This window comes from Pseudonaja textilis, chromosome 2 (genome assembly GCF_049901715.1).
Source record: "Pseudonaja textilis isolate UNSWEBS1 chromosome 2, rPseTex1.2, whole genome shotgun sequence".
Lineage (NCBI taxonomy): Eukaryota > Metazoa > Chordata > Lepidosauria > Squamata > Elapidae > Pseudonaja > Pseudonaja textilis.
The window spans coordinates 16,959,884-16,984,545 of record NC_141991.1 but is presented as its reverse complement, the minus strand read 5'-3'; the positions used below and the strand labels follow the sequence as shown (position 1 = coordinate 16,984,545).

At 40.0% G+C, this 24,662-nt stretch overlaps 2 protein-coding genes across 4 annotated transcripts in view; one reads left to right on the top strand and one right to left on the bottom strand.

Annotated features, from left to right (window-relative positions):
- The window catches only part of ABHD16A (abhydrolase domain containing 16A, phospholipase), a 48,332-nt gene extending 41,837 nt beyond the window's left edge, over nt 1-6,495 (bottom strand). Inside the window, exon 1 of one of the 3 annotated variants that reach the window (XR_015741560.1) lies at nt 6,294-6,471. Coding sequence is in view for 1 of the 3 variants with exons in the window: in XM_026720408.2 (XP_026576193.2) it covers nt 6,294-6,491 (198 nt within the window). In the remaining 2 variants the exon portion in view is untranslated. Of the gene's footprint in view, nt 1-6,293 lie in introns of all 3 variants that reach the window. The other 2 variants (XM_026720408.2, XM_087923339.1) reach the window with 2 other exon arrangements.
- A 3,045-nt stretch (nt 6,496-9,540) lies between these two features.
- LY6G6F (lymphocyte antigen 6 family member G6F) lies at nt 9,541-23,889 on the top strand. The gene is made up of 6 exons (XM_026720401.2): nt 9,541-9,739; nt 12,364-12,639; nt 13,677-14,006; nt 18,454-18,598; nt 20,198-20,235; nt 21,887-23,889. Exons 1-6 carry the CDS (start codon nt 9,622-9,624, stop codon nt 21,931-21,933), a joined length of 954 nt encoding a protein of 317 aa, XP_026576186.1. The 5' UTR covers nt 9,541-9,621; the 3' UTR covers nt 21,934-23,889.
- Nucleotides 23,890-24,662: the final 773 nt, after the last annotated feature.

Below are 24,662 nucleotides of genomic sequence, written 5' to 3'. Positions count from 1 at the left end.
ATGGCATGGACTACAATCCCTAGGATGCATTAACTACATTTACCATGAGGCATTCCCTTAAGGGGACAGCTCCCAATTCTAACTTAACTATCTCAATTCTCATTACCTATATACTGTCTGGACAGCACAGGCGTCAAGCTAGCCATGCCCACCCAGTCAGCCACACCCACTCAGTTGGCCACACCCAGGGAGTGGCATCTAGCTGGCCATACCCATCCAGTCTGCCTGCCCCCTCCTAGATCAACCATAGCCCTGATGCGGCCCTCAATGAAATTGAGTTTGAGACCCTTGATTTAGATGATATTTTTCCAATCTCTTTGGTGCGGTGGGAATATACCTTTCAGAAGCCCCATAAATTTTGGTCTGGACATCTGGGACAATTAAGGCCCAGAAGATCTGGGAAGGAAACTACCATAGAAGAAATATTTCCAACTTTCTAAATCATATCCCGTCTCTCTTACAAGCTTCTTTTTTCCCCGTGTAATTAAAATACCAATGTAAAAAGGTCAAGAACGGGCCTTTTATTATTGTTATAAGATTGGAATCAGAGCTCAGGGGCTTGCAAGGTCTCTGGAGAAAGCGCAATTGAACCTCTGACTCCAGGATATGCTTCTGGGAATATTTCTCGGAGGGTAATTTACTTGGTTCACTAGGGATATATCTCCAATACCCTAAGCCTGATGCTTGTTAAATAGCTGGGCTTTGCAACTGCTCAGTTCCCAACTTATGTTTACCACAATCAAGGATAAACTCCCTACCAACCCACACATGTATCCAGTGATCAGCAGCTCAAGGCTTCCGAGACTGTTTTTCAACCTTATCGTGAAATGACAGAATGACATTTCTTAATCTAGATTCTAGTGGGTTAATCTACAGGGTTTTTTTCTTCCTAACTTATCAATCACTCTCAGCCTTTCTTTCTGAGTGTATATACCAGTGATGGCTAACCTTTTCCACGGTGTGTGCCGAAAGTGCGCTCGCATGCATGCGCTCACGTGCCTTCACCCATGATGCAATGCATGTGACTCCCCTGCCCCTGCGCATGCAACTCCCCCCCACCCCTGTGCAAGCAACACCCACCACACGACACATACCTTTGTGCATGCGCGCGTGTCTCCCATGAATGCATCTCCCCACACGCAGGTGTGGCGGATACCAGACAATAAGCTGGCTGGTGGGGGGACGCATGCGTATGCACAGTGGGGCTCTTCTGGGCGACCTCTCACATGCCGGCAAAAGTGGCTCTGTGTGCCATAGATTCACCATCATGGGTATATACATTTTTCTCTTTCATCGGTTGCTCTCTTTCTTCTTTGGAAGAGATTGCGAAGACCAAACTCCCCTCTAGAGCACAAAAAATCTCCACAGACCGTTCTCATCCTGGACATTCATATTTTGATCTGTTACCATCAGGGAGACATTATAGGTGTCTTAAAATGAGGACTAACAGACTGAGAAACAGTTTCTTTTCCAAGGCAGTAATTGTCTTGAATCAAACAGTACATTTGTGATTTAGTTCTATATATAAAGTGGCATTTTTAAACTATCTAACTTAATATATGTTTTAAATAGGTTTTAGACTGGGTTTTAAATTATTATTATTATTTTAATTATTTTACTTTTTAAATACTGTGTAGTGTGATTGTGATGTGGTGTTTGGGGCAAGGTGCTGGAGTAGCTTTCAAATTTCATTGTATTTTGAATGCAATGACAATAAAGGTATTCTATTCTATTCTATTCTATTCTATTCTATTCTATTCTATTCTATTCTATTCTATTCTATTCTATTCTATTCTATTCTCATGAATGCCAACATGCCAAGGCGCAGAACCTACAGGAAGCACAAATTTATATTTTCTTCTGTTTTGTGTTGCTGAGAAGGGCCAGGGTTCTGAACTTAATACAGGAAGAAAAAGAAAATAAAAACCTAATTTCTTATTCTTTACCCAATTGCCATTTTGATTTCTTTTTATTTTTACCATTCATACCAGGGCGCCCCAGACACTATAGTACATCGAATCTTCTTTATATCTATATTCATATCTATATTTATTTATATATTAATTTGAAATTAAACAATGAAAGGAATATGCAATGGTAATGGAATAGTAATGTATATATATAGAAGGGATGATAAAGAAATGTAAGAGATTCTTGATGTTGATATAATGATGTATAATTTTATTTTATGTTTTTAAATTTTGACAGTGGAATAAAGTATTAAAAAATAAACAAAAGCCAACGACGCTGGACATATTTTCCTCGATAAAACAATTCAAGACTTGGCAAACAGATGACATCCGAAATGGTCCAACTATATAGCTTTCAAGCTACCAAGGTTGAAAAGGGATTGCTTCAGTTACACCTAACTAACCACATCTAAGAAGACAAAAGATTGCCTACTTTGATGGTACAGTTTTATTTCAAGAAAATCTGTGTTGCACCATCAAATATGTTGAGCTGCCCTTTCATTCCCGATTCCTGGTCTTACAGCTTTGTTGTAATAAAGTAATTGACTGCTGTGTAGCATTCATCTAGTCATTCCTAACCTCGTGACTCCCTCCTGCAAGAAACAGATCATAAATCTCAATGCTGCAGTTGACAGATGATAGTAACGGAACCTCAATTCCTATGGCAGTGCGTATGTTTGGTTTAGGAGACATAAGGCCTTAAAAACATGGTTTTGCCAACAGGTGCAGGGAGCTAAAAATATGGTAGAGATTTTGCATTGGCTATATTGACTACTATGGAGGAAGTTGATTACCTTGGCTATAATTTTTCCCCCCTGATTTTTTTTTTTTTTGTACGACTGGTTTTCTGCCTTTTATACAGTTTTTAATTATTTGTGAGCTTTTATGGATTTGGGAAGCTTTATAAATGTAATTAATAAACAAAATAAACCAAACACCAATAGCATACTTGATTTAAATCGCCTTTTCCTTCCTGGTAACTTTAACTGTTTTTCTTATGATCTGTCACTTTTATGTTCTCTTTTTACACAATATCCTGCAGTGACAGGGAAGAGAGAATCAAGATTAAGGGAATTAGAGTTACAACTCTTATTCCTTTCCTTAACATCCTGTTGATAACACACTCGTCCCGACACAAGATGTTCCACTGCAAAAATAGTGATTCTAATACAATGCAATAATATAATACAACACAACAGTATTAATCTATAATACTACTGTATTGCAACTAATGTGAGATTTTTCCCCACCATCCATCCAGAACTGAAGAAGCTTCTTGGATGAGAAGCGAAACATCTTCAAACAGAAACCGGAAAGTCCAATTGCCCCTTGAAAAAAAGCACCCAGATGTACAGATTCTAGTAAGCACAGAGATAGTGTACTCAAAAGTGCCATAGACCTGATCCCATTTCTCATGGGGATAACTGAACCTGTCTATTCTAGTTCCTCCTTCGTATATGGCAAAGAATTAGAAGAGTTACTTTCAAATTGTGGTGGGAATAAGCAACAGCGAACAGCAACCCTCCCTAAAAATAACTTCCCCCTTCAAATCCCTAGCTAAACATGTTTTAGGCTGTACTTGAGTTCAATTCAGTAACGTCCTGAATGTACCAAAAGGCTACCAGTCACTTGGATACTAAAACAGAAATCCCCATACGCTGTGTTTTCATAGCAGAGACTGATGGAGTTGAGTGTCTAACAACAACATTAATTAAGGAAGCCAAATCAACACGGAAAGAGTCTTCTGAGGTTTAGAAGGTATCATTTAACCTATTGGTCTCACTTAAATATTTAAGAACGAAGTTTGCAGCTTGTGGGTATTGCTAGTGCTGGCTCTTATTACCAAGATCTAGGCAGATTCTGTGACCAAAACATTATTAGCTCCATACCCATCCTTATCTATGAAACTATGTGGTCGGGCTAAGTTTTTGGGGAGGAAAATGAGGGGAAAAAAATTCTGCCTCTGCCTACCGGCATCCATTGGTAGTCATCTGGCTAGCGTCCTGTCAGTGTGTGAGAGAGCTGAGGGCTGATTGGAAACTGAAACAGTATTTGCTGTGTGAGCAAGGAGGAGACAAGCAAGGTGCTTGGGTGTGGCTTAGATCACTTAGATCACACTGTACTAAAAGCTGCTTGGTGCTGCGAAACTAAAACTGAAACTCTTCTTCTCTGCTTGTGCTTTGCATTTGAAACAGATTTCTTTTCAGGTGGGGAGTGGGAATAAAACTCTTTAGCAGCAGAGCGTGTTAATAATAATAATATACAAAAGACTGATGCTCTGATGGTCATTTCGAAAAATCCTTTCTTAGTGAGCACCTAGAAGCCAAGAGGAACATACATGCCAAATTTCAAGTTTGTAGGCTTTATGGTTCTGAAGAGTTTGTGATGATGCGTGAATGGTATTTCACTTATATATATATATAGATTGCAACACCTTCTGGAAAGTGAAAGCTTCATGAGGATTTCCGCACTAACACTCTCTGATTCAAGAGTGGGTGATTACAATTCAGGTGTTTTATGATGGCATTTCAGTTTCTTCAGAACACAACCTCCAGGCAAACTACGGTATTTATCTATTTAAAACATTTACACAGCTGCCCATCTTCTACTAACCAACTCTGGATGGCTCCCAATTAAAAGTTAAAACAACACACACAATATGAAAACTATAAAACCAAATAGCTTAAAATGTTTCAAAGAACAAAGACCTGGCAGCAGGTTCAGCCTTCTAATGTGCAAATTATCCAATCTTATCCCAGTGCTTGGGGGAAATCCAGGCCTTCAAAGCTTTACCAAGGAGTAGGAGAGTGGAGGCCTACCTAACTTAAGGGGACAGTGTTCCATTGGACAAGGGCTACCACAAATTAAGCTCAGCTTAGCCAATAAATGAATCATGGACATAAGTTGCTAAGGAACACAAGTTTCCAACTATTAAAGTCCTAAGGGTCTGCTCCTATATAAAAGCAAGGAAAGGCTCTTTTTCCAGCATGCATTCCAACTTCCCACTTGAAGGGGTCCTTGGTGTGCTCTTAGTTTGGTGGTTTTCTTGCAGATGTTTCATTACCCAAACTAGATAACATCAGCAGTGCTAGTACTGATAGCTGGCACTGATAATGTTAACCTAGTTTGGGTAATGAAACATCTGCAAGAAAACAACCAGAGATTACTAAGGACCCCTCATTTCAATGTTGAACTGCACATTTTTTAAATTAACTTCCTATTTGTTTCTGTACTTTTTATCTCATCCTTTTTTCAAAGTAATATCCAAAGCACTTACTTCTATTTCCCCACACAACAGTTCTATGAAATATTCCCCCAAGGAGGGAGAGGGGGGCACTCCCCCCTCTTTGAAAGGACCTTAAAAAAAGGTAGGAGGAAGCCAGCCTAGTGATACCCACCAAATAAAATTCTCAGTGATGGTATCCATTTCTAGATTTTCATCTCATAAATTCTGGAATAAAATCCCAAGGTTTTCTGGGTTGCCAAGAAAACTCACTGTGTTACCAGAAACATTTGTTTGAGATCGGGTTCCATGTATGCCCTGAAACAATGCTTAATGAAAATTGTTTTATTTACACTTTGGTTCTGATAGGATCGCAAGCTGTTTTGAAGGCTCTGCAGGAGAAAGACACACAGAAACTTTAAAATTGAATGAGAGTTCATTTTCAGATGCATAGCAGGCAGATATACCACTGGGCTAGCTTTTGCCATAGCAGCGCTGCTTTAACAACCTGCAAAAGCATCACTTATGCTATCTATCTCCCTCTCTCCATCTTATTTATATCATCTGTCTCTCTTTGTCTCTTTATCTGATTTATATCATCTGTTTCTGTCTCTCTGTCTCTAGCTACCTACTACCTACCTACCTATCTAATGTATATATCATTTCTGTCTCTGTCCCTATCTATCGTATATTTTATACATGCACATACAGAGTTTCTCTCCCCTTTCAGGAAAGGTCAGTTTTGAAAAAGAACAAAACAGAAACAGAACAAAAACCGGATTTCTTAATCGCCTGCACAAAATATGCTGTTTTTAACCGGCCTATTGCCTTTTTGTTTTGCATTTTTCCTTCCGGACTCTCAAATAAGAGGATTCTCCGGGTTGAGTTTGTTCCCCCCTTAAACCAGCTTGCAAGCGACCCAATTCTTCAACTGCACGCTGTCTTCATCAGATCCCTTTCTTGAAGGCTAGTGTCAAGAAACGTCACACACACCCCGTCCGTGTTCAATAATGGTTTCGCTCACCTCCCCCCAGCCTCTACAAAGGGTGACGTGGGCAATACCAAATATTTCAAGGGGCCGTCAAAAGTAGCGGGCTCACCCAAGAAGGGTCCAAGGAGGATTGGGACCCATCGTCTGGTTCAGCCCTGAGGCGGCGCGATCTGGTGGGGCTTCGTTCCCGGTAGACTCGGTACAACCGAGGCCCCAGTACACAGCTCAATAGCTTCGCCATCTTGGGGAAGGACCTAAAGCCGGGTAGCAGAGCGGGAAAGTGGGTGGGGAAGCCAGGGAAAACCATACTTCCGGAGACTGTACGGGAAGGAAGAACGGCCAAAAACCCCGTAAGCGGTTTTTTTTTTTTTTTTTTAACGCAATGTCAGCACCTGGTCCTTGAAGTAGCTCCCCCTTCAGGCGATCAGGCAGGCAGGAATATACGAAGACCTACAGGTAGCACTTCATTTCAAAGCAAAATCCGGCAGGGTGGGGGTGGGGGGTTTGGAACGGAAAAATAAAATAAAAAGTGTACAGGTAGTCCTCACCTTACGACCCACAGTTGAGCCCAACATTTGTGTTGTTAAGTGAGAAATTTGTCAGCTGAGTTTTACCCAGTTTTACGACTTCTCAAACCACATTTGTTACCTGATTCACTGCAGTTCTTAAATTAGTAACACGGTTATTAAGTGAACCTAGCAGTAGGAATAGATTTCCAGAGGGGAAAAAAATGCAGATTACAGGAACCAGGAGCACTACTCAGGTGACCCCTGAGGACACAGATAAACCTCCAATTGGCCTCAACGACCCTCTAAAAGGATGCAAATGACCAGCTGTCTGCAAGGAATAGAACAGAACAGAATAGAATAGAATAGAATAGAATAGAATAGAATACTTTATTGGCCAAGTGTGATTGGACACACAAGGAATTTGTCTTGGTGTAAATGCTCTCAGTATATGTAAAGAAAAGGTACATTTGTTAAGAATCAAGAATCATAACATACAACATTTAAAATGATAGTCATAGGGTACAATCAGCAATCAAATCATACTAGGAAATGGACTTCAATACCTAGCATTCAGTAAGGCAGAAATAAATAAAATACAGGTAGCCCTCAACTTACAACAGTTTGTTTAGTGACCATTCAAAGTTAACAACAGCGTGGAAATAAGTGACCAACAGCGTGGAAATATTGATCACATAACCATCCCCATGGTTATGTGATCAATATTCAGACACTTGGCAACTGACTCGTATTTATGATGGTTGCAGTCTCCTAAGGTCATGTAATCCCCTTTTATGACCTTCTGACAAGCAAAGTCAATGACGAAGCCAGATTCACTTAACAACCATATTGCTACCTTAACAACTGCAGGGATTCACTTAACAGCTGTGGCAAGGAAAGTCATAAAATGGAGCAAAATTCACTTAACAAGTGTCTTGTTTAGCAACAGAAAATTTAGGCTCAATTGTGGTCGTAACTTAAGGACTACCTGTATATCATATTTTAGCCAACAGGTTTCTTTTTTAAAAAAACTGCTGTTGTTTGTTGTTTGACAAGAAAGGGAAATGGGGATTCCTCTCAACTTCCTCCTGGTTGTAAAAATGGAAAAATGAATCATGCACACCAAACATATTTCATCATGTGTCCTTGACTAACAGGTTGATGTTCTTGTATGACCAGTGTTTGGTCAGGACAAGACATTTTGTGCAGTGAACTATAGCTCTGAATATCAGCTAGAAGTTCCATAGATAAAATTGAGTATCACAAAATGCTCCAAGGAAAGAGAAAGCAATAGCATTTTTTCCCCACCTTTCTTTTTGACGTCCTAAAACCATCCTGAGGAATTGTTAGTTCTCTTGGACTAGCATGGAGAAGTAATAAAATATCTGTTGCTCCTTTGCTATCATTGGCAGGAGTATGTCCTATCCTTTTGGAAGTAAACTAATATCAGCTATATCAATATTCATTCATTCGTTTATAGAATTTAACAGAATGACAGAATTGGAAGGGACCTTGAAGTCTTCAAATCCAAGTCCCTGCTCAGTCAGGAAACTCTACACCACTTCTGACAAATGGTTATCCAATTCTTCTTAAAAACTTCCAGTGTTGGACAGAGGTGTTATTTAGCAGGTTCTGAACAGATCTGGAGAACCGGTAGAGAAATTTTGAGTAGGTTGGAGAACCAGCAAATACTACCTCTGACTGGAGATTTTACAGTAACCTTCCCCACCAATCCATGCCCACCAATCCACGCCTACAGAACTCGCAGTAAAAAAAATTGAATCCCACCACTGGTGTTGGAGCATTCACTTCTGGAGGCAAGTCATTCCACTGATTAATTGTTCTGTCAGGAAATTTATCCTTAGTTCTAGGTTGCTTCTTTCTAACAACTGTGGCAAGCAAGGTCATAAAATGGGATGAAAACTTACTTAAAAAATGTCTCACTTAACAACATAAATTTTGGGCTCAATTGTGATCATAAATTGAGGACTACCTGTACCATAATAATTAATAAAATAAAAAAGGAAACTATAATAATGATTATTAATAAGTGAATTGGTATAATAATTCAAACAAATACCTGTGACATAACACCCCAGACTTTAGAATGGTTAATAAGACAAAAACTATATAGTGTATATGCCAGTGTCTGAAAATTGCTGATTAGAAGAGAAAGAATTGGAGAAAATCGCAAAATACAAAACCCGGCAAATAAAAGTAGAATGACTGTGGCAACAACAACAACAACAACAACAAAACTGCAACAGGAATAGCTACTTTGGGTGCAACCCCAAAACAACTGGAGCACCAGTTGAACATTATTGGCATTGACAAAATTGGCACCTGTCAATTGCAAAAGGCAGCTTTATTTGCAAAAGCTTACATCCTGTGACAATATCTTTATCAGCAACAAACAGCAATGTCATTGGTCAGCTGCCTATCCCAGATCCCTGGGAAGAACTCAATAGGTGGATAAAATATGCCAAATCCAGTATAAACATCTGGCTGACTGTATCACGAACCATAACAACAACAGTAATAACAATAATATTGATAATAATAAAAGACATATTTTTTAAAAAAATGTTCATTTGGGGGAATTAATGACAAGCAATTTTTAAATGTCTGACATTTAAATAACCAATTAAATGTCTCTCAGTCTCTACTACTTCCCTTTATGGTCCAGTTTATATCCTTTTGATAAGCCCCATCATCTGGTATCCTCTGAATGTGCCGGATGTAGATGTGGTTGGATGTCTATGTTCTTTGTGGGTTTTTTTTTTAAAAAAAACTTTTATCATGACTGTGTTTTAGAAACAAAATAAATGTAACCTAATAGATAATGCTGGGGATGTGAAAGAAGAACCTCCTCTGGATCAGAGCAAAAAAATAATAATAGTAATTTCAGCCAAGTTATGTTGTTTTCGCATAATGGTTCTCTGGAAGAATCTCCCTTCTGAAATGGATGCTGTTGTCTCAACTCCTAGGACTGCCACCACAGCTGTTTTGGCCACCCTCTTCTTACTTGTCCAACTTTGTGATGCCAACAGTAAGAACTATCTGAATTTTGTTTGGGAAAGATGCTGGAGGGAAACCATAAATACAGATCTATAAGAATGGGGGGGGGGTGTCTCCTGAATTTAGAACTTCTGGAGTTTAGAATAGAATAGAATAGAATAGAATAGAATAGAATAGAATAGAATAGAATAGAATAGAAGAGTTGGAAGGGACCTTGGAGGTCTTCTAGTCCAACCCCCAGCCTAGGCAGGAAACGCTATACCATTTCAGACAAACGGTTATCCAACATCTTTTTAAAAACTTCTAGTGTTGGTGCATTTACAAGTTCTGGAGGCAAGTTGTTCCACTGATTAATTGCTCTAACTGTCAGGAAATGTCTCCTTAGTTCTAAGTTGCTTCTCTCCTTGGTTAGTTTCCCCCCATTGCTTCTTGTCCTGCCCTCAGGTGCTTTGGAGAATAGCTTGACTCCCTCTTCTTTGTGGCAGCCCCTGATATATCAGAAAACTGCTATCATGTCACTTCTAGTTCTTCTTTTCAAACTAGACATACCCAGTTCCAGCAACTGTTCTTTATACGTTTTAGCCTCCAGTCCCTTGGATATCTGAGGGGCTTTCACAGAGAAGAGGGGATACTGCTAGAGGAATTTAGGAAAAGGTTGCTGCAGAAAATAATTTAAGTGGAAAAGGAAGGGGGCAATATTTTAATGACAGAGTAATTGACATGAGGCTGATGCTGTTTTCAGGCAAAACAAATATTAAACTTTTGTAAATGTTAGTTAGAATTGGGGGCACCCAGAAAGCAATCTTGAGAGGAGGTGTGGGACAGAAGACTGAGGCATGTTCTCAAAGATTGGTTTGACTCACCACCCCCATTTTAGTACCCTGATACAGATGTTGAGAGTATCATCTAAGAACTGGAATGGATTTTCTCAGGAGCTGATGGATTTCTGGTAGTCTGGGGGGAGGCATTTAAAGAGAAGTTGGATGGTCATTTACCAGGGATGTGGAACTAGTGCCTTCCTGCAATGGGTAGAGAAGCCTGATCTACTTTAGGTAATCATCAAGATCCATAGGAAAGAAAAGCTATGGTTCTTTTCATCTGCAGGATGTTGAGAACTGTTCTCAAGTACATCTAGAAAGGACCAAGTTGGAGAGGTAACTGAGCCAGAAAGGACAGGAAAACAGTAAAATACCCACAGGATTTTAGGTCAATTAATTTTTCCAGGAAGGCCTGGAAAGATTTTCTTGGAGAGCCATTAGCTATTAGCCATTGTAGGCAATACAAGGTGAGGACTGTTTGCTAGACTAATTATGATCCAGTAACTGTAAGAAGGATCTTGGAGTCCTAGTAGACTTAAATGTGAGTCAGCAGTGTGCTGTAGCCACCAAAAAAGTCAATACAGTTTTAGGTTGCATTAACAAAGGGATAGAATCAAAATCACACGAAGTGTTAGTACCAATTTATAATGTGTCGGTAAGATCACACTTGGAATACTTGGAATATTGTGTTCAGTTTTGGTTGCCATGATATAAAAAGATATTGAGACTCTTGAAAAAAAATACAGAAAAGAGCAACAAAGATGACTAGGGGGCTACAGGCTAAAACATGAAGAAGTGTTGCAGGAACTGGGAATGTCTAGTCTAATGAAAAGAAGGACTGTGGGTGACATGATGGTAATTTTCCATTATCTAAAGATAGCCATAAAGAAGAGGGGATCAATTTATTCTCCAAAGCATCTGAAGGCAGGATAAGAAGCAATGGATGAAAACTAATTAAAGAGAGGAGCAACCTGGAACTAAGGAGACATTTTCTGACAGTTAGAACATTTAATCAGTAGAACAATTTGTTGTACGTACATGCTCCAACACTGGAAGTTTTTAAGAAGAGATTAGACAACCATTTGTCTGAAATGGTCTAGAGCAAGGATGTCAAATTCACATTGTCATGGCTAAGTGACATGATGTATTGGGACCTTCTCCCCCTTTGCTAAACTGGACATGGGCATAGCCAGCATGTGAAGCATCCGGCCCATGGGCCGGAAGTTTGAAGCCCTGGTATAGAGTTTCCCACTTGAGCAAGGGGTTGAACTAGAAAATTTACAGATTAACAGAGTTGGAAGGGACCTTGTAGGTCATCTAGTTCTAGTCCAACCTCCTGCCCAAGCATATCCAACATCATTTCTGAAATGTCCAGTTTCTTCTTGAAAGCTTCCAGCGATGAAGCTTCCACAACTTCTGAAGGCAAAGCTGTTCCATTGATTGATTGCTCATTCTCACTGTCACAAAATCCCTCCTTATTTCCAGGTTGAATCTCTCCTTGTTCAGTTTCCATCCATTATTCCTTGTCGGGTGCTTTAGAAAATAGCTTGACCCCACTCCTTTCTATGGCAGCCCCTCAAATATTAGAACCCTGCTCTCATGTCTCCCCTGGTCCTTCTCTTCACTAGACTAGCCATGCCCAGTTCCTGCAACCGTTCATTGTACGTTTTAGCCTGCAGTCCCCTAATCATCTTGGTTGCTCTTCTCTGCACTCTTTCTAGAATCTCAACATCTTTTTTGTGATCCTGTCAATGGGCCATAGCTTGCCTACTGATCTTTTTGCTAGTTTATCTCTATTTAAGTTTGGAGAACCTAATTATGTCTTTTCTTCTCATAGATGTATACGCCAAGAGAGGCTCTTCCCTAGAGTTGCCCTGCCCATGTCAATCTTGTTCTGGTACTCAGGAAATGTCCTGGTATTATGCCCAGCAAGGCAAAACAGTTTTACTCTTCCGCAAATTCTCCAACGACCATATAAAGCGTTTTCCAATTGCCTGGAGCTGGCTGGAGATGCTTCAGAATAACTCGCTTCAATTTCACCATGTGAGGGATAATGACACAGGCCGTTACTGGTGTGACATGAACCATTTTTATGATCTTGTGGTGGTGACAAGTAAGTGGGGTAGCATTTGAAAGATAGTAAAATCCTTGTTGGAAGAAAATATCCTTCTGGGTTCAGTTCCAAGTGGGGAGAAAGACACTGGAAACATGGAGGCTGTTTGGAAAGGTGGTTTATTGATGAACAGGATCACCTTGGAGATCTTGGTCGAAGAAAAGGGCAGGAGATGCTGAGAGTGCTTGGGTTTTATACCCCCTCTGGCTTTGAACTTCCTGGGGCAGAGGAAGAGTATCCTGATTGGTTGCAGTCAGAGGTCATAGCTAGCTTTATAAGTTGTCTGTGTGTGTGCTAAATTTGGTTGAAACTTTGTGGGTGGTACAATGAAAGGCAATGAAATGGCTCTGCCTGAAGGAGGTAGATCTTCGTTATGTAGAATAGTGGCTGAGGCCTTAATGGCCCATTAACAAAGGTGGAGTGGGGCTGAGTTTCTACCTCTCTGAGTTTCTACCTCTCTTTTAGGGGAAATATTCTGCCTTTTTAGTATATCCTAGAACATTTCATTTTCTCCAGGGGAGGGGTGGGTTTTAACCTCCAACATCCCGATAACCCCTTATATGCCTGAGGCTCTTCTGTAACTGGTTAGGTCCCATGTATAACGGAATAATAGAGTTGAAAGGGACCTTGGGGTTCTTCTTGTTCATAAACAGGAACTCCAGATTAAGTAATTTTTTGTTGTTGTTAGCAACCAGGGATATGGTTAAAACATCTGCAGACTAAGCAGAAAATGGAGGCTTTTCTCCGGATATCACCAGGTGGATAGAAACTTGAGGCCAGCCAAATTATCCTGGCACCAGAAGCAAAACAAAGTCTCACTAATTTAGATTAGCGCAGCCTCTTCTGGGCAGAAAACACTTCAGGTAGTCCTCGATTTACGACCACAATAGGAAGAGGAAAGAATGTTATGTATGCGCGCTGCCTTATCTATAAAAATAATAAAGGTGGGTTAAAATACAAACAAACAAACAAAACAATCCAGTACTGTCCAGCTGCAATCATTTGCTCTGATTTCTTGTTGAACATTTCTCTTCCAGGCAATCAGCAAAGGATGGAGTCCTACCAGGCTGATAGCGTGTGCTTCATCTTGAGCTGTTTATTCCCATCCAAGAAATACTACAGGGATGTGATAACCTGGTGGGAAGGTAGAAAACAAATCCTGGATGCTGATCAGATGGGAAGACCCAGCATATTTAAGGGGGAAAGGGCCTCTCAACTCCACATTTGCATGAAAAAAGCAGCTCTGGAAAAAAGCATGAAGAAGCAAGTCAAATGCAGCTTTGCTCGGAAGACTGACATCACGTTCAAGTTGACAGATAATCATCACGATCTCTGTACTTGTAGTACTTTGATGCCTTCTTTTCAGGGTAGGTTTCTCCTCCTGAATGCAGGTAGTCCTCAACTGATATCTGTTTGATCGATGACTGTTCAAAGTTACAACGGTACTGAAAAAAGTGACTTGTGACCAATTTTCACCCTTTTGTTCGTTGCAGCATCCCTGCAGTCAGGTGATCAAATTTTGGGTGCTTGGCAACTGGCATGTATTTATGATGGTTGCAGCATCTTGAAGTCTCATTTGCAACCTTGGTTAGGGAGCTTCTGATAAACAAAGTCAAATGGGGGAAGCCAGAGTCACTTAATAATCACATGATTCACTTAACAACTTCAGTGGTTCATTTAAGAACAATGGCAAAAAGGTTGTATAAAGGAGCACAACTCACTTAACAACTGTCTTGCTCAGCAACGGAAATTTTGGACTCAGCTGTGATTGTAAGTCAAGGACAACCTGTATTTTGGAACATTTCAGGTTGGTTTTTTATAGCTCATTCTTTCTATTGCTAAAGTCTGGGTATTAATATTATTTCTTTTCTGGTCAAACAGCGCCACCTAGGTGAGAAGGAAAAGGAATCCCCATGTTTTGTAGGAACAAAAGCAGTCTTTGGGGGAAAATACAAATGGTTTGCAGAACATAGTTCCTTCCACAGATCATAAATCAATTGTGCTTTGTTCCTTCATTTATTTTGTAGTTTATTATTTATGTTATATGGTTTTATACTGATCATTATTATTCAAAATACAAAGCAATGTATTGACAGATCGGCTAAATACGGTTTAAAAATCCTGAAGTTAAATGAAACAATATTTAAAGAAATAAAAAAAGAAACCAAAAGCAAAGCAAAGGATAAAAAACTCAAAGAAAAAAAGGTACCTTATACAGTATATTAAACTTATTAATGGTTTCAGGTTTACTAATAACTCCATATAAACTATTAAACATATAAAGTGCAAACTATTATAGTAAAATATTAGAACATTTCTGCCAAAGTAGTATGTATTTCAATATGGCTCAAACACTTCTCATCACACATATTCCTACAAATAAAAAAATGTATTTTCTACTATATGTTGACCCAATTTATTGATTGCCTCCAACCAGAGATATTTTATTTTTTTATTATCTGGTAGTTAAATTCCTCTTCCTTCCAGAGATTTATAAACTGCAATGTAGGTTTTTATATTCGCTCCTTATATTTAACCACTTGTTCCTGACTTTTTCTCAAAGGCCAAAATGGTCATTCTATTAAGGATACCATCACATAGATAACAATGTTAAATTTTGCATGTTGCCACTTGGGACAAAAAATCCAATTCTACTCTGCTTGTGTTGAGACAAGGAGTGGTGTGTGTGTGTGTGTGTGTGTGTTTGTGTGTATGTGTATGTGTGAACAAAGTGAGAAAATTGCAGAGTATGATGTGGAATTAGGCCCTTTCCTTCTGTTGGGAGGAAAATGCCCCCTGATGAGGATTCTTCCAGCTGAGAAACAACACTGACGAATAAATGGAATAATGAAACAGAACTGCCGGAAAGAGGTCTTTTAATGGCAAGAAACCAAGATGAGTGACATTCAGCAAAGTTTTTTTGGCTAGCTAGAAAGACTGATATTCGAAGGTGATTGTTATATACCCTTTGAGTTTTTGTCTAAAACTGGTTTTTGGTGACGTTTAATCCTGTGTTTATTGATGGGATAATTTTCCCTGTTCAACTTTGTCTGGAAGGAGGAAGGTTAATCTCTGTTCCTGAAAGGAAGCAAGGTTGAGAAATCTAATTCCTGTGTCTGTTTGTTCTGGTAATTGATCTAACAAGCAACAGATACTACCTTTGCTCTTTTGCTACATTTGATTTGATTTATTTGGTTTGTCAATCGCTTACAAGATAATAGGTATAAGTATATACATAGTTATGAATACCTGAAATGGGTACATATAAGAAAAATAAAAGAAACAATAGGACAGAGACGGTAGGCACGATTGGTGCGCTTATGCACGCCCCCTACAGACCTCTTAGGAAAGGGGTGAGGTCAATAATAGACAGTCTAAGGTTAAAGTTTTTGGAGTTTGGGGAAGAAACCATAGAGTCAGGTAGAATATTCCAAACATTGACCACTCTGTTGCTGAAGTCATATTTCCTGCAATCAAGTTCGGTGAGGTTAACCTTGAGTTTGTATCTATTGTGTGCTCTTGTGTTGTTATGGTTGAAGCTGAAGTATTCATTGACAGGTAAGTCATTGCAATGTATGAGTTTATATACCATACTTAGATCAGACTGAAGACGGCGTAATTCAAGGTTTTCTAGGTCTAGAATTTCAAGTCTGGTGGCATAAGGTATTCTACAATGAGTAGAGGAGTGGAGAAGTCTTCTTGTGAAATATTTCTGGACTTTCTCAACTGTGCTAATATCAGATATGTAAGGTGGGTTCCAGACTGATGAGCTGTATTTGAGTATTGGTCTAGAAAATGTTTTGCATGCTCTAGTTAGTTGTGTGATATTACCAGAGAAAAAGCTACGTAGGATTAGGTTAACAACTCTTAATGCCTTTTTGGCTATGTAGTTACAGTGGGCTCTAGCACTTAGATCATTAGAGATGAGTATTTCAGGGTCCTTTACAGAGCTTGGATCATCAACAAGATCTTGACTATTCAGCTTGTATTTTATTTTCTGATTTTTTTTTGCCAGTATGTAAGACAGAGCATTTATTTGTTCAGATTTGAAGTTGCCGTTTGTTTGACCATTCTGATACATAGTCAAGATCTTTTTGAAGGGTAGCAGTATTGTCTGTGGTATTGAACAGATTTACATTATCAGCGAAAAGAATGCAGTTGCTCTTAATATGATCACAGAGGTTGCATTTTTTTGTAGTTATGTTTATCTCAGATGTTTACACCTGAGCTTGCCTGAGGTATGAGTTCTGCCAATGAGCAAGACAGGGCTTTTCTTCCCTTTATGATTTAATTATTTGTATTGTGTTTGGATTATTTGCTGCCTCATGGTTTCTTCTTCTATCTGGGGAGGCGGGGGTGTCCTTCCTTCACTTCAAATCTGTCTACTCTATTATTAGAGACTGTTTCAGCTACTGTTGAAATAAGAACTTATGACCTGGATCTGAAGTTCTAATGCCTCCCCCTCCCTAATGGTCATGTGACCACACTTGGTTGCTTGGCAACATGGCTGCAATTATGGCCATTTCAAGCATCCTGTAGTCACGTGATCATGTTTTGCAATGGTTTTGCTGAAAACCAACCCTTCAGAAAAACTGTGTCCATCACAAGAAGGGATTCACGCTTATGACTGCCATGCTTGCTTAGCAACTGAGCATTTGCATTTAAGACCATGGTGATTCGCTTAATGTTGCAAAGAGAACATAAAATCAGATCAGTCCCATGATAACCAATGCATTTTATGACCGTTATGACTTATGACTGTAATGGACTGGCTCCCTTACAGCCGTAATTTGAGGACCCCTTGTGATTCAGACATAGGTTCAACATGGCATAGCTGCTGTTAAAAAATACAAAAGTGAAACAGGGAAAAAAGGGCTTTTCCGAAGTAATAATTGCAAAATTGAGTACTGTATATGGTGAGATCATTGATGAATGTCTTCACTTTTGGATTAAGGACATGATGAGGTGGATGGAAAGGGCTGTTCCATATATATCATGGGTGTCAAACTGGATTTCTTCGAGGGCCGGATCAGCACTGTAGTTCTCCTCCATAGGCTGGGGGGGCGGGCAGGGGCAGGAAAGTGGGGGAGACGAGATGAATGCCTCCTGCAGCACCCTGCTAGCCAAAATGGGGCCCGGGGAAGCATGCACAGCCCCCCACACCTCCATTTTTTGCCTGAATGGCCTCCTGCAGCACTTTGCCAGCCAAAATGGGACATGGATTGTATTCACAGCCCACCCGCAGCCCATTTATGCCTGGCAGAGTGCTGCAGGAGGCCGTGGAGGCCAAAACAAGGCCATGAGGGGGGGTATGTACAACCCCCACACACACCAGGCCCCATTTTGGCCAGCAGAGGCACTGCTGGCTGGTCCTTTGATATTTCCAGGCCAGCCCCGCAGGCCAGATCTAAGCACCGCAAAAGCCGCATCCAGCCCACAGGCCTTGAGTTTGACATCCCTGGTATATATATGATTAAAAAGCATATTTATATAATTTATAATTCTCTGAGGGGAAGGACTGTCCAAATCACCCTCTGCCTTTGTCCTGATATTTGAATTTTGAGCGTCAGAAACTAAGAACCTTATTCTGATGTTTCAAAGAGATCCAGTACATTGGAAGCTAGGAAGCTACTGAAATCTGAGTCAAATCATTCTATCTGCTCAAGTTTTGAATCTCTCAAGGATTTCAGGGCTGAATTTGATATAACCCCACTTGAAATGACAGGGCAATGGGATCTTAAATATATAAACCATGATATGTTGTGCTATTTGAGCTTGTTCGCGCTGATGTCCTCTTTTTCTGCCTTTCCCTAGATATAGTGACAGTGAAAAATGGTTTATCGTCTCAATGCTCAAAAGTCAAACTAAACGGAGTACCATGGATTCCACTGGCTGTTTGCATTATTTTGCAATTTCTAATCATACTTACTCTGGTGGTATTGTGGAGGAGGGGCTGTAGGTAAGTTGAAATCATATGAATTGGATCTTGGGAAGGCATTAGGATCAATTAACCTGTAAATAATGATAGTGGCACAGAAAATGCAGTGAAAAGTTCCAAAATAGCAAAAAGTCTAGAGACCAAGCCTTATGAGGAACAATTAGAATCAGTCATGTGAGATGGGAGACGAATGAACAAATGAACAAATGAATGAATGAATGAATGAACGAATAAACGAATGAATGATCTGGATATTTTTAACTTACAGAAGAAGTAAATATACATAGGAAATATACACAGGAAATATAATAGTTGTTAAATATCAAGAAAGTTGCTAAAATAAATGGTTGAGGCTGCAGAAATTTGATTCCAGATAGAAACTTCCACTATATGTGAACGGACAGACAGCTAATGTATTGGGCTGTCCTATGAAGTGGTAAATTCTCCTTCACTGTGGTCTTCAAACAGGAGTTGGATGTCAAATCCTGTAAGGTCTCTTTCATTCCAGTCCATTTTAGGGACTTAAAATTCTTACCTAAAATCTGGATGGATAAATCTCTGGACACCCACCGATTGGCTATGGACACAGTTTAGGGCAGGGGTCTCCAAATGGGGCAACTTTAAGACTTGTGGACTTCAATTCCCAGAATTCCCCAGCCAGCATGGTTTGGAGACCCTGGGTTTATAGGGGTGTACAGAAAAGTTAAGGTCCAAGTCATATGTTCCTAACCCAGATCTTCTGGTGGTCTTGTTCATTTCATGGGATAATTTTGTACAACAGGTAATCTGAAAACCAGCCTTCCTTCCTTCCTTCCTTCCTCCCTCCCTCCCTCCCTCCCTCCCTCATTTCTCCCTCTCCCCCCCCTCTCCTTCCTTTTCTCCCCTCCCTCCTTCTTCTCTCTCCCTTCCTCCTTCCTTCCTTCCTTCCTTCCTTCCTTCCTTCCTTCCTTCCTTCCTCCTCCCTCCCTCCCTCCCTCCCTCCCTCCCTCTCTCTCTCTCTCCCTCCCTCATTTCTCCCTCTCCCTCCCTCCCTCCCTCCCTCCCTCCCTCCCTCCCTCCCTTATTTCTCCCTTCCTTTTCTCCCTCCCTCCTTCTTCCTTCTCTCTCCCCTTCCCTTCCTTCCTTCCTTCCTTCCTTCCTTCCTTCCTTCCTTCCTTCCTTCCTTCCTTCCTGCCTGCCTGCCTGCCTGCCTGCCTGCCTGCCTGCCTGCCTCCACCTCCCTCCCTCCTTTCTCCCTCCCTCCCTCCCTCCCTCCCTCCTTCCTTCCTTTCTCCTCCCTCTCTCCCTTCCTTTGGAACAAATGAATGAACCCAGAAAAATTTGTGGAACTCTTCAGGCTTTTAATATTAAGAAAGTTTAGCTTTAGCCAAATCAGCTTCCTTTGGCAGGGAGCTGGGCTCTATAGACATTCAATAAGTGATTATCATGCTATAATAATGATCCTCCCTCCCTCCCTTCTTGGCTATTTATTCATGGAAACATTTATTTATTGCTTTTGTGTGCGTTGAAGATACTCTTCGATTTTAGCATATCGCCTCACATTGTCTTTTGGCTAGTAGAGGGCCCTTGATGCAAATCTTCACTTTGGATTCTACTAATTTTTGCCATCTCTTCTTTCAGCCAGAAGTATACAGACCATCTGAAGAAGCCCCCAAAAGGTGGGTGTGCTGATATCTTCAGCTTGCATGTCTCCATTTTGGGCTGTCTAGATTCTGTTCAAAAGGGGACCAAGCTTGAAAGGAGGACATAAGATTGGGTAGAAAATCCAGATCAATGAGTTCTTCAGTTAGTATTGCTAAGGATGAAAGTATCTATGGAGATTCTCAGTCATCCAGGTCATGATTGTCCCAAAGTTGCTTTTGTCAGGAGGCAACTGGACTTTCTGGTTTTTCTTTGAAGACATTTCGCTTCTCATCCAAGAAGCTTCTTCAGCTCTGACAGGATGGTGGGGGAATGGAAGGATTTATACTGCTTGCAGACAGCTGGATATTTGCATTCTATTAGCAGGTCTTTAATGTCACCTGAGGTTTATCTGTGTCCTCAGGTTGACCTGAGTGTTGCAAATGGGTGTGGAACCTTCTTGGAACTGTTGAAAGGACTGTGTTGTAGATTTAGTTCCAAAAAGGCTCCACACCCATTTGCAACATTCAGGTAATGGCTTACAGATATGCACATGGAGGTACTCCTTGATTTATGACCACAACTGAGCCCCAAGTTTCTGTTTCTAAGTGAGACATTTGTTCAGTGAATTTTGCCCCCCTTTTAAAACCTTTCTTGCCACCGTTGTTAAGTGAACCATTGCAGTGGTCAAGTTAGTAACACAGCTGGCTATGTGAACCTGGCTTTTCCATTGACTTCGCTTGTCAGAAGGTTGCAAAAGGGGATCCCATGGCCCCAGGATCATGCAACCGTCATAAATAGGACTCTGCTACCAAGCAGCTGGATTTTGATCACTTATGACCATGTCGTAAGTGTGAAAAACGGTTACTGTTTTCAGTGCGGTTGTAACTGTGAATGATCAGTAAGTGAACTGTTGTAAATCAAGGATTACCTGTATTTAATTACAGATGGGATATTCTCAGCGATGAGAATGCAGGTGGCTTTTAGCAGCCCTTTAAAAAGTGTGCTTGTGTTGTGTGTGTATATACACATATCTATATCTATCTATCTGTCTGTCTGTCTGTCTGTCTTTCTGTCTGTCTGTCTGTCTCTGTCTGTCTGTCTATCTATCTATCTATCTCTATATATCTATATGTATATCTATATCTCTCTATCTCTATCTATCTATCTATCTATCTATCTATCTATCTATCTCTATCTCTATCTCTATTTCCATTTCTTTATCTATATAATTCTCTATCTATCTCTATCTATCTCTATCTATATATCTACAGTATATCTATCTAATCTGTCTCTATCTGTCTATCTACATCTATATATCTATATCTAATCTATCTCTCTATCTCTCTATCTATCTATGAAGTTCTCTATAGAACTTAGATATATATAGATATATCCTTAATTCTCTATAGATAGAGATATATATCTCACCTGGACACATACAAATAAGCACACTCTTTTAAGGGTTTCTAAAACCCATCTGCATTCTTGTGGCTTAGAACTTCAGATATATATATAAGGAGTGAAAAAACCTGCCCCAAAGAAGCAAACATCTATGGAGTCATTTTTTTCCATTAGAAAATCCCTATTTTAGGGATGGAGAGTTTTAGCTAGTTTGGAACAACACAGTGATTTTTAATTTGTTAATGCAAATGGGCTTACTCATTCTGCTGCCTCTGCTAATTACAGATATCCCCCTATCTGAGTATACACCACAGATCTATGAGAATATCTAACCAGGAGGTCTATCGCTGTGACAAAGGAAATATTTTGGTTCTCACCGAGTCAGACAACCTTGGAACAAACCCAGCAACTCTTGACCAATGTTATGTTTTCCACAATCAACCATTTTTCCTGGCTTTTGTGTGTGCTTTTTAACCCTGCCAAGCTGTTCTTAATCCTCTGATCAACCTGCCAGGATTGTAGCTCCCATCATCTATTAGTTAGGTTGGCCGGTGAAGATAGCTTGATTTAGTGTAGCACATCAGGAAAGCACCGGAGTATGGTAGGACACAAAGAAACAAAGCCTTGGATTTTGGAGAATTTCCTCTCATGTGAGTTAAAAGAAGCCTCCACCCATCCTTGAGTCAGCAGAAAAGAATGAGGGATAACATGTACGGTCTCCATGGCTGATTCGTCTCCTGCCTTGGTTTGAAGTTCACACAAAACTTGATTTTTGTAATTTTTCTCCAAGCAACAAAGCCGAATGGATTCAGCACACTTTGAAGCTGCCCTTGGGAGATACCGAAAATAGGAGGAAAGTACTATTTTAAGATCAATACAGTTAAGGATTGTTTAAGCCTTACTCATGAGCCAAGGAGTAGAGAACAATAATAAGGTGGCTATAAGGAAAAAAAAAAGGAGGACGGGGGTAGCCTGGGTATATTTATGTTGTGTGTAATTGCAATAAGAAAAAAGTCCTGAGCTTTGAATATTTGGATTTCTTGGTCATCCAAAGGGGTCAAACTTTGAATTGCCATTCAAAGTAGGGGGAGTTCTTCAAAAAGGACCTTCCTGGTGAAATACATTTTCCTGGTTTTGTATTTTAATAATTTTATTTGTATAGGTAGTCCTCAGCATATGATCATTTGTTTAGTGACTGTCCAAAGTTAACGACAGTTCTGAAAAAAAGCCATTTAGCAATAGCATTTAGACTTACATACCAGTAAGTAGTTTGCAGAGTCAGCACCTTGCCTCCAAACAATCTGGCTCCTCATTTTACCGACCTCAGAAGGCTGACATGGAAGGACCTATGGACTTCACCTCCCAGAATTCCTGAGCCAGCCATGTTGAAGTTCACAGACCATAGCAACAGTACTAGTACTCAGGCTTATATACCACTTCATAGGGGTTTACAGCCCTCTCTAAGCTGTTTACAGACTCAGCGTATTTGCCCTCAACAATCTGGGTCCTCATTTCACCCAGCTCAGAAGGATGGAAGTCTGAGTCGATCATGAGCTGGTGAAAATTGAATTTCTGGCAGTTGGCAGAATTAGCCTGCAATACTGCATTCTAACCGCTGTGCCACCACAATTCTTAATAATAATATCTTTTTCACACTGCCCCCTTATCCTTGAAAATGTCTGCCGTTGGGATTACGTAGCCCGCCCAACCACAATATCTTTTACCCAATAGCAGCTTGTTCAGCAAAGCCATGGTGACAGTGACTGCAGCTTAGCATAGGGATGAGCAACTATGGCCCCTTTATAAATCTGTGGACTTCAACTCCCAGAATTCCTAGCCAGCCACGTTGAAGTTCACAGGTCATAGCAATAGCACTTAGACTTATATACTTCTTCATAGTGCTTTAGAGTCCTCTTTAAGTGGTTTACAGAGTCAGCCTATGGCCACCAACAATCTGGGTCCTCTTTTTACCCAGATCGGAAGGATGGAAGGCCGAGTCAACCTTGAGCCAGTGAGAATCGAACTGCTGGTAGTCAGCAAAATTAGCCTGCAATACCGCATTCTAACCACTGCACCACCGCAACTTTTATGACCCATTTATTTTATTTTATTTTTATAAATTTTTTTATTTATTTTAACAACAAACATTAACAAATACAAACATCAAACATCAAATAAAACCATCTTTCCATTGTACAGTGTGTCAGTTGGTACACATCTCCTATACACAATATCAATAGTCTTTCCCTTCTAAATACATTATTAAAATTCATATTATATAGATCAACTATGCGTATTATATTATATCATCGTTAAAACTTTTATGACCCATTTATGACCAATCCTTGCACTTACAGCCATTGTAGGTCCCTATAGTTATGTGATTGTCATTTGGGTGTTTGGCACCTGACATGTATTTCTGGTAGTTGAAGCATTTCAGGATCACATTATCACCATTTGAAATCTTGACTTGGCTTCTGACAAGGAATTTCAAAGGGGGAAGCTAGAATTGTTTGACAGCCATATGAATGATGATTTGCTTAACAATCATGGCAAAAGGGGTCATAAAACTGGATATGGACAAATGATGATTCCCTTAATGGCCGCATTGCTTAGCAACAGACAGTCCAGTCACAACTGTGTTCATCAGTCGAGGATTACCTGTAGCGTCGTGAAACATGTTTTAGATGACCATCTGTTCAACATAGGACATTAAAATATAAGGAAACCACTGCTCTTTCTCTTTATTACCTCTTTCCCCCAACTAGCTGTGTTTTTAGTTGCCCCTTGATGGAATGAGAAAGTGAACATTCTCACAATATTGGAAATAATTTATATCATCTGGTAATACAACCGGTGATCAACACAAAGTTATTAAAAACAACAGAAGACAGATATGAGCTAAACATTGACTGCCCTACTAGCAATTGTATAGAAGAAATAATCTCTTGGACGGGTTAACTTGGGAAGAGTGTCAGAATTTTTCAGAAGGCCAAGAACCAAATTTAACCAATCTAACTCAGCCTTCTATGTGATATGAAGTGATTCTCTTGTAAGAAAC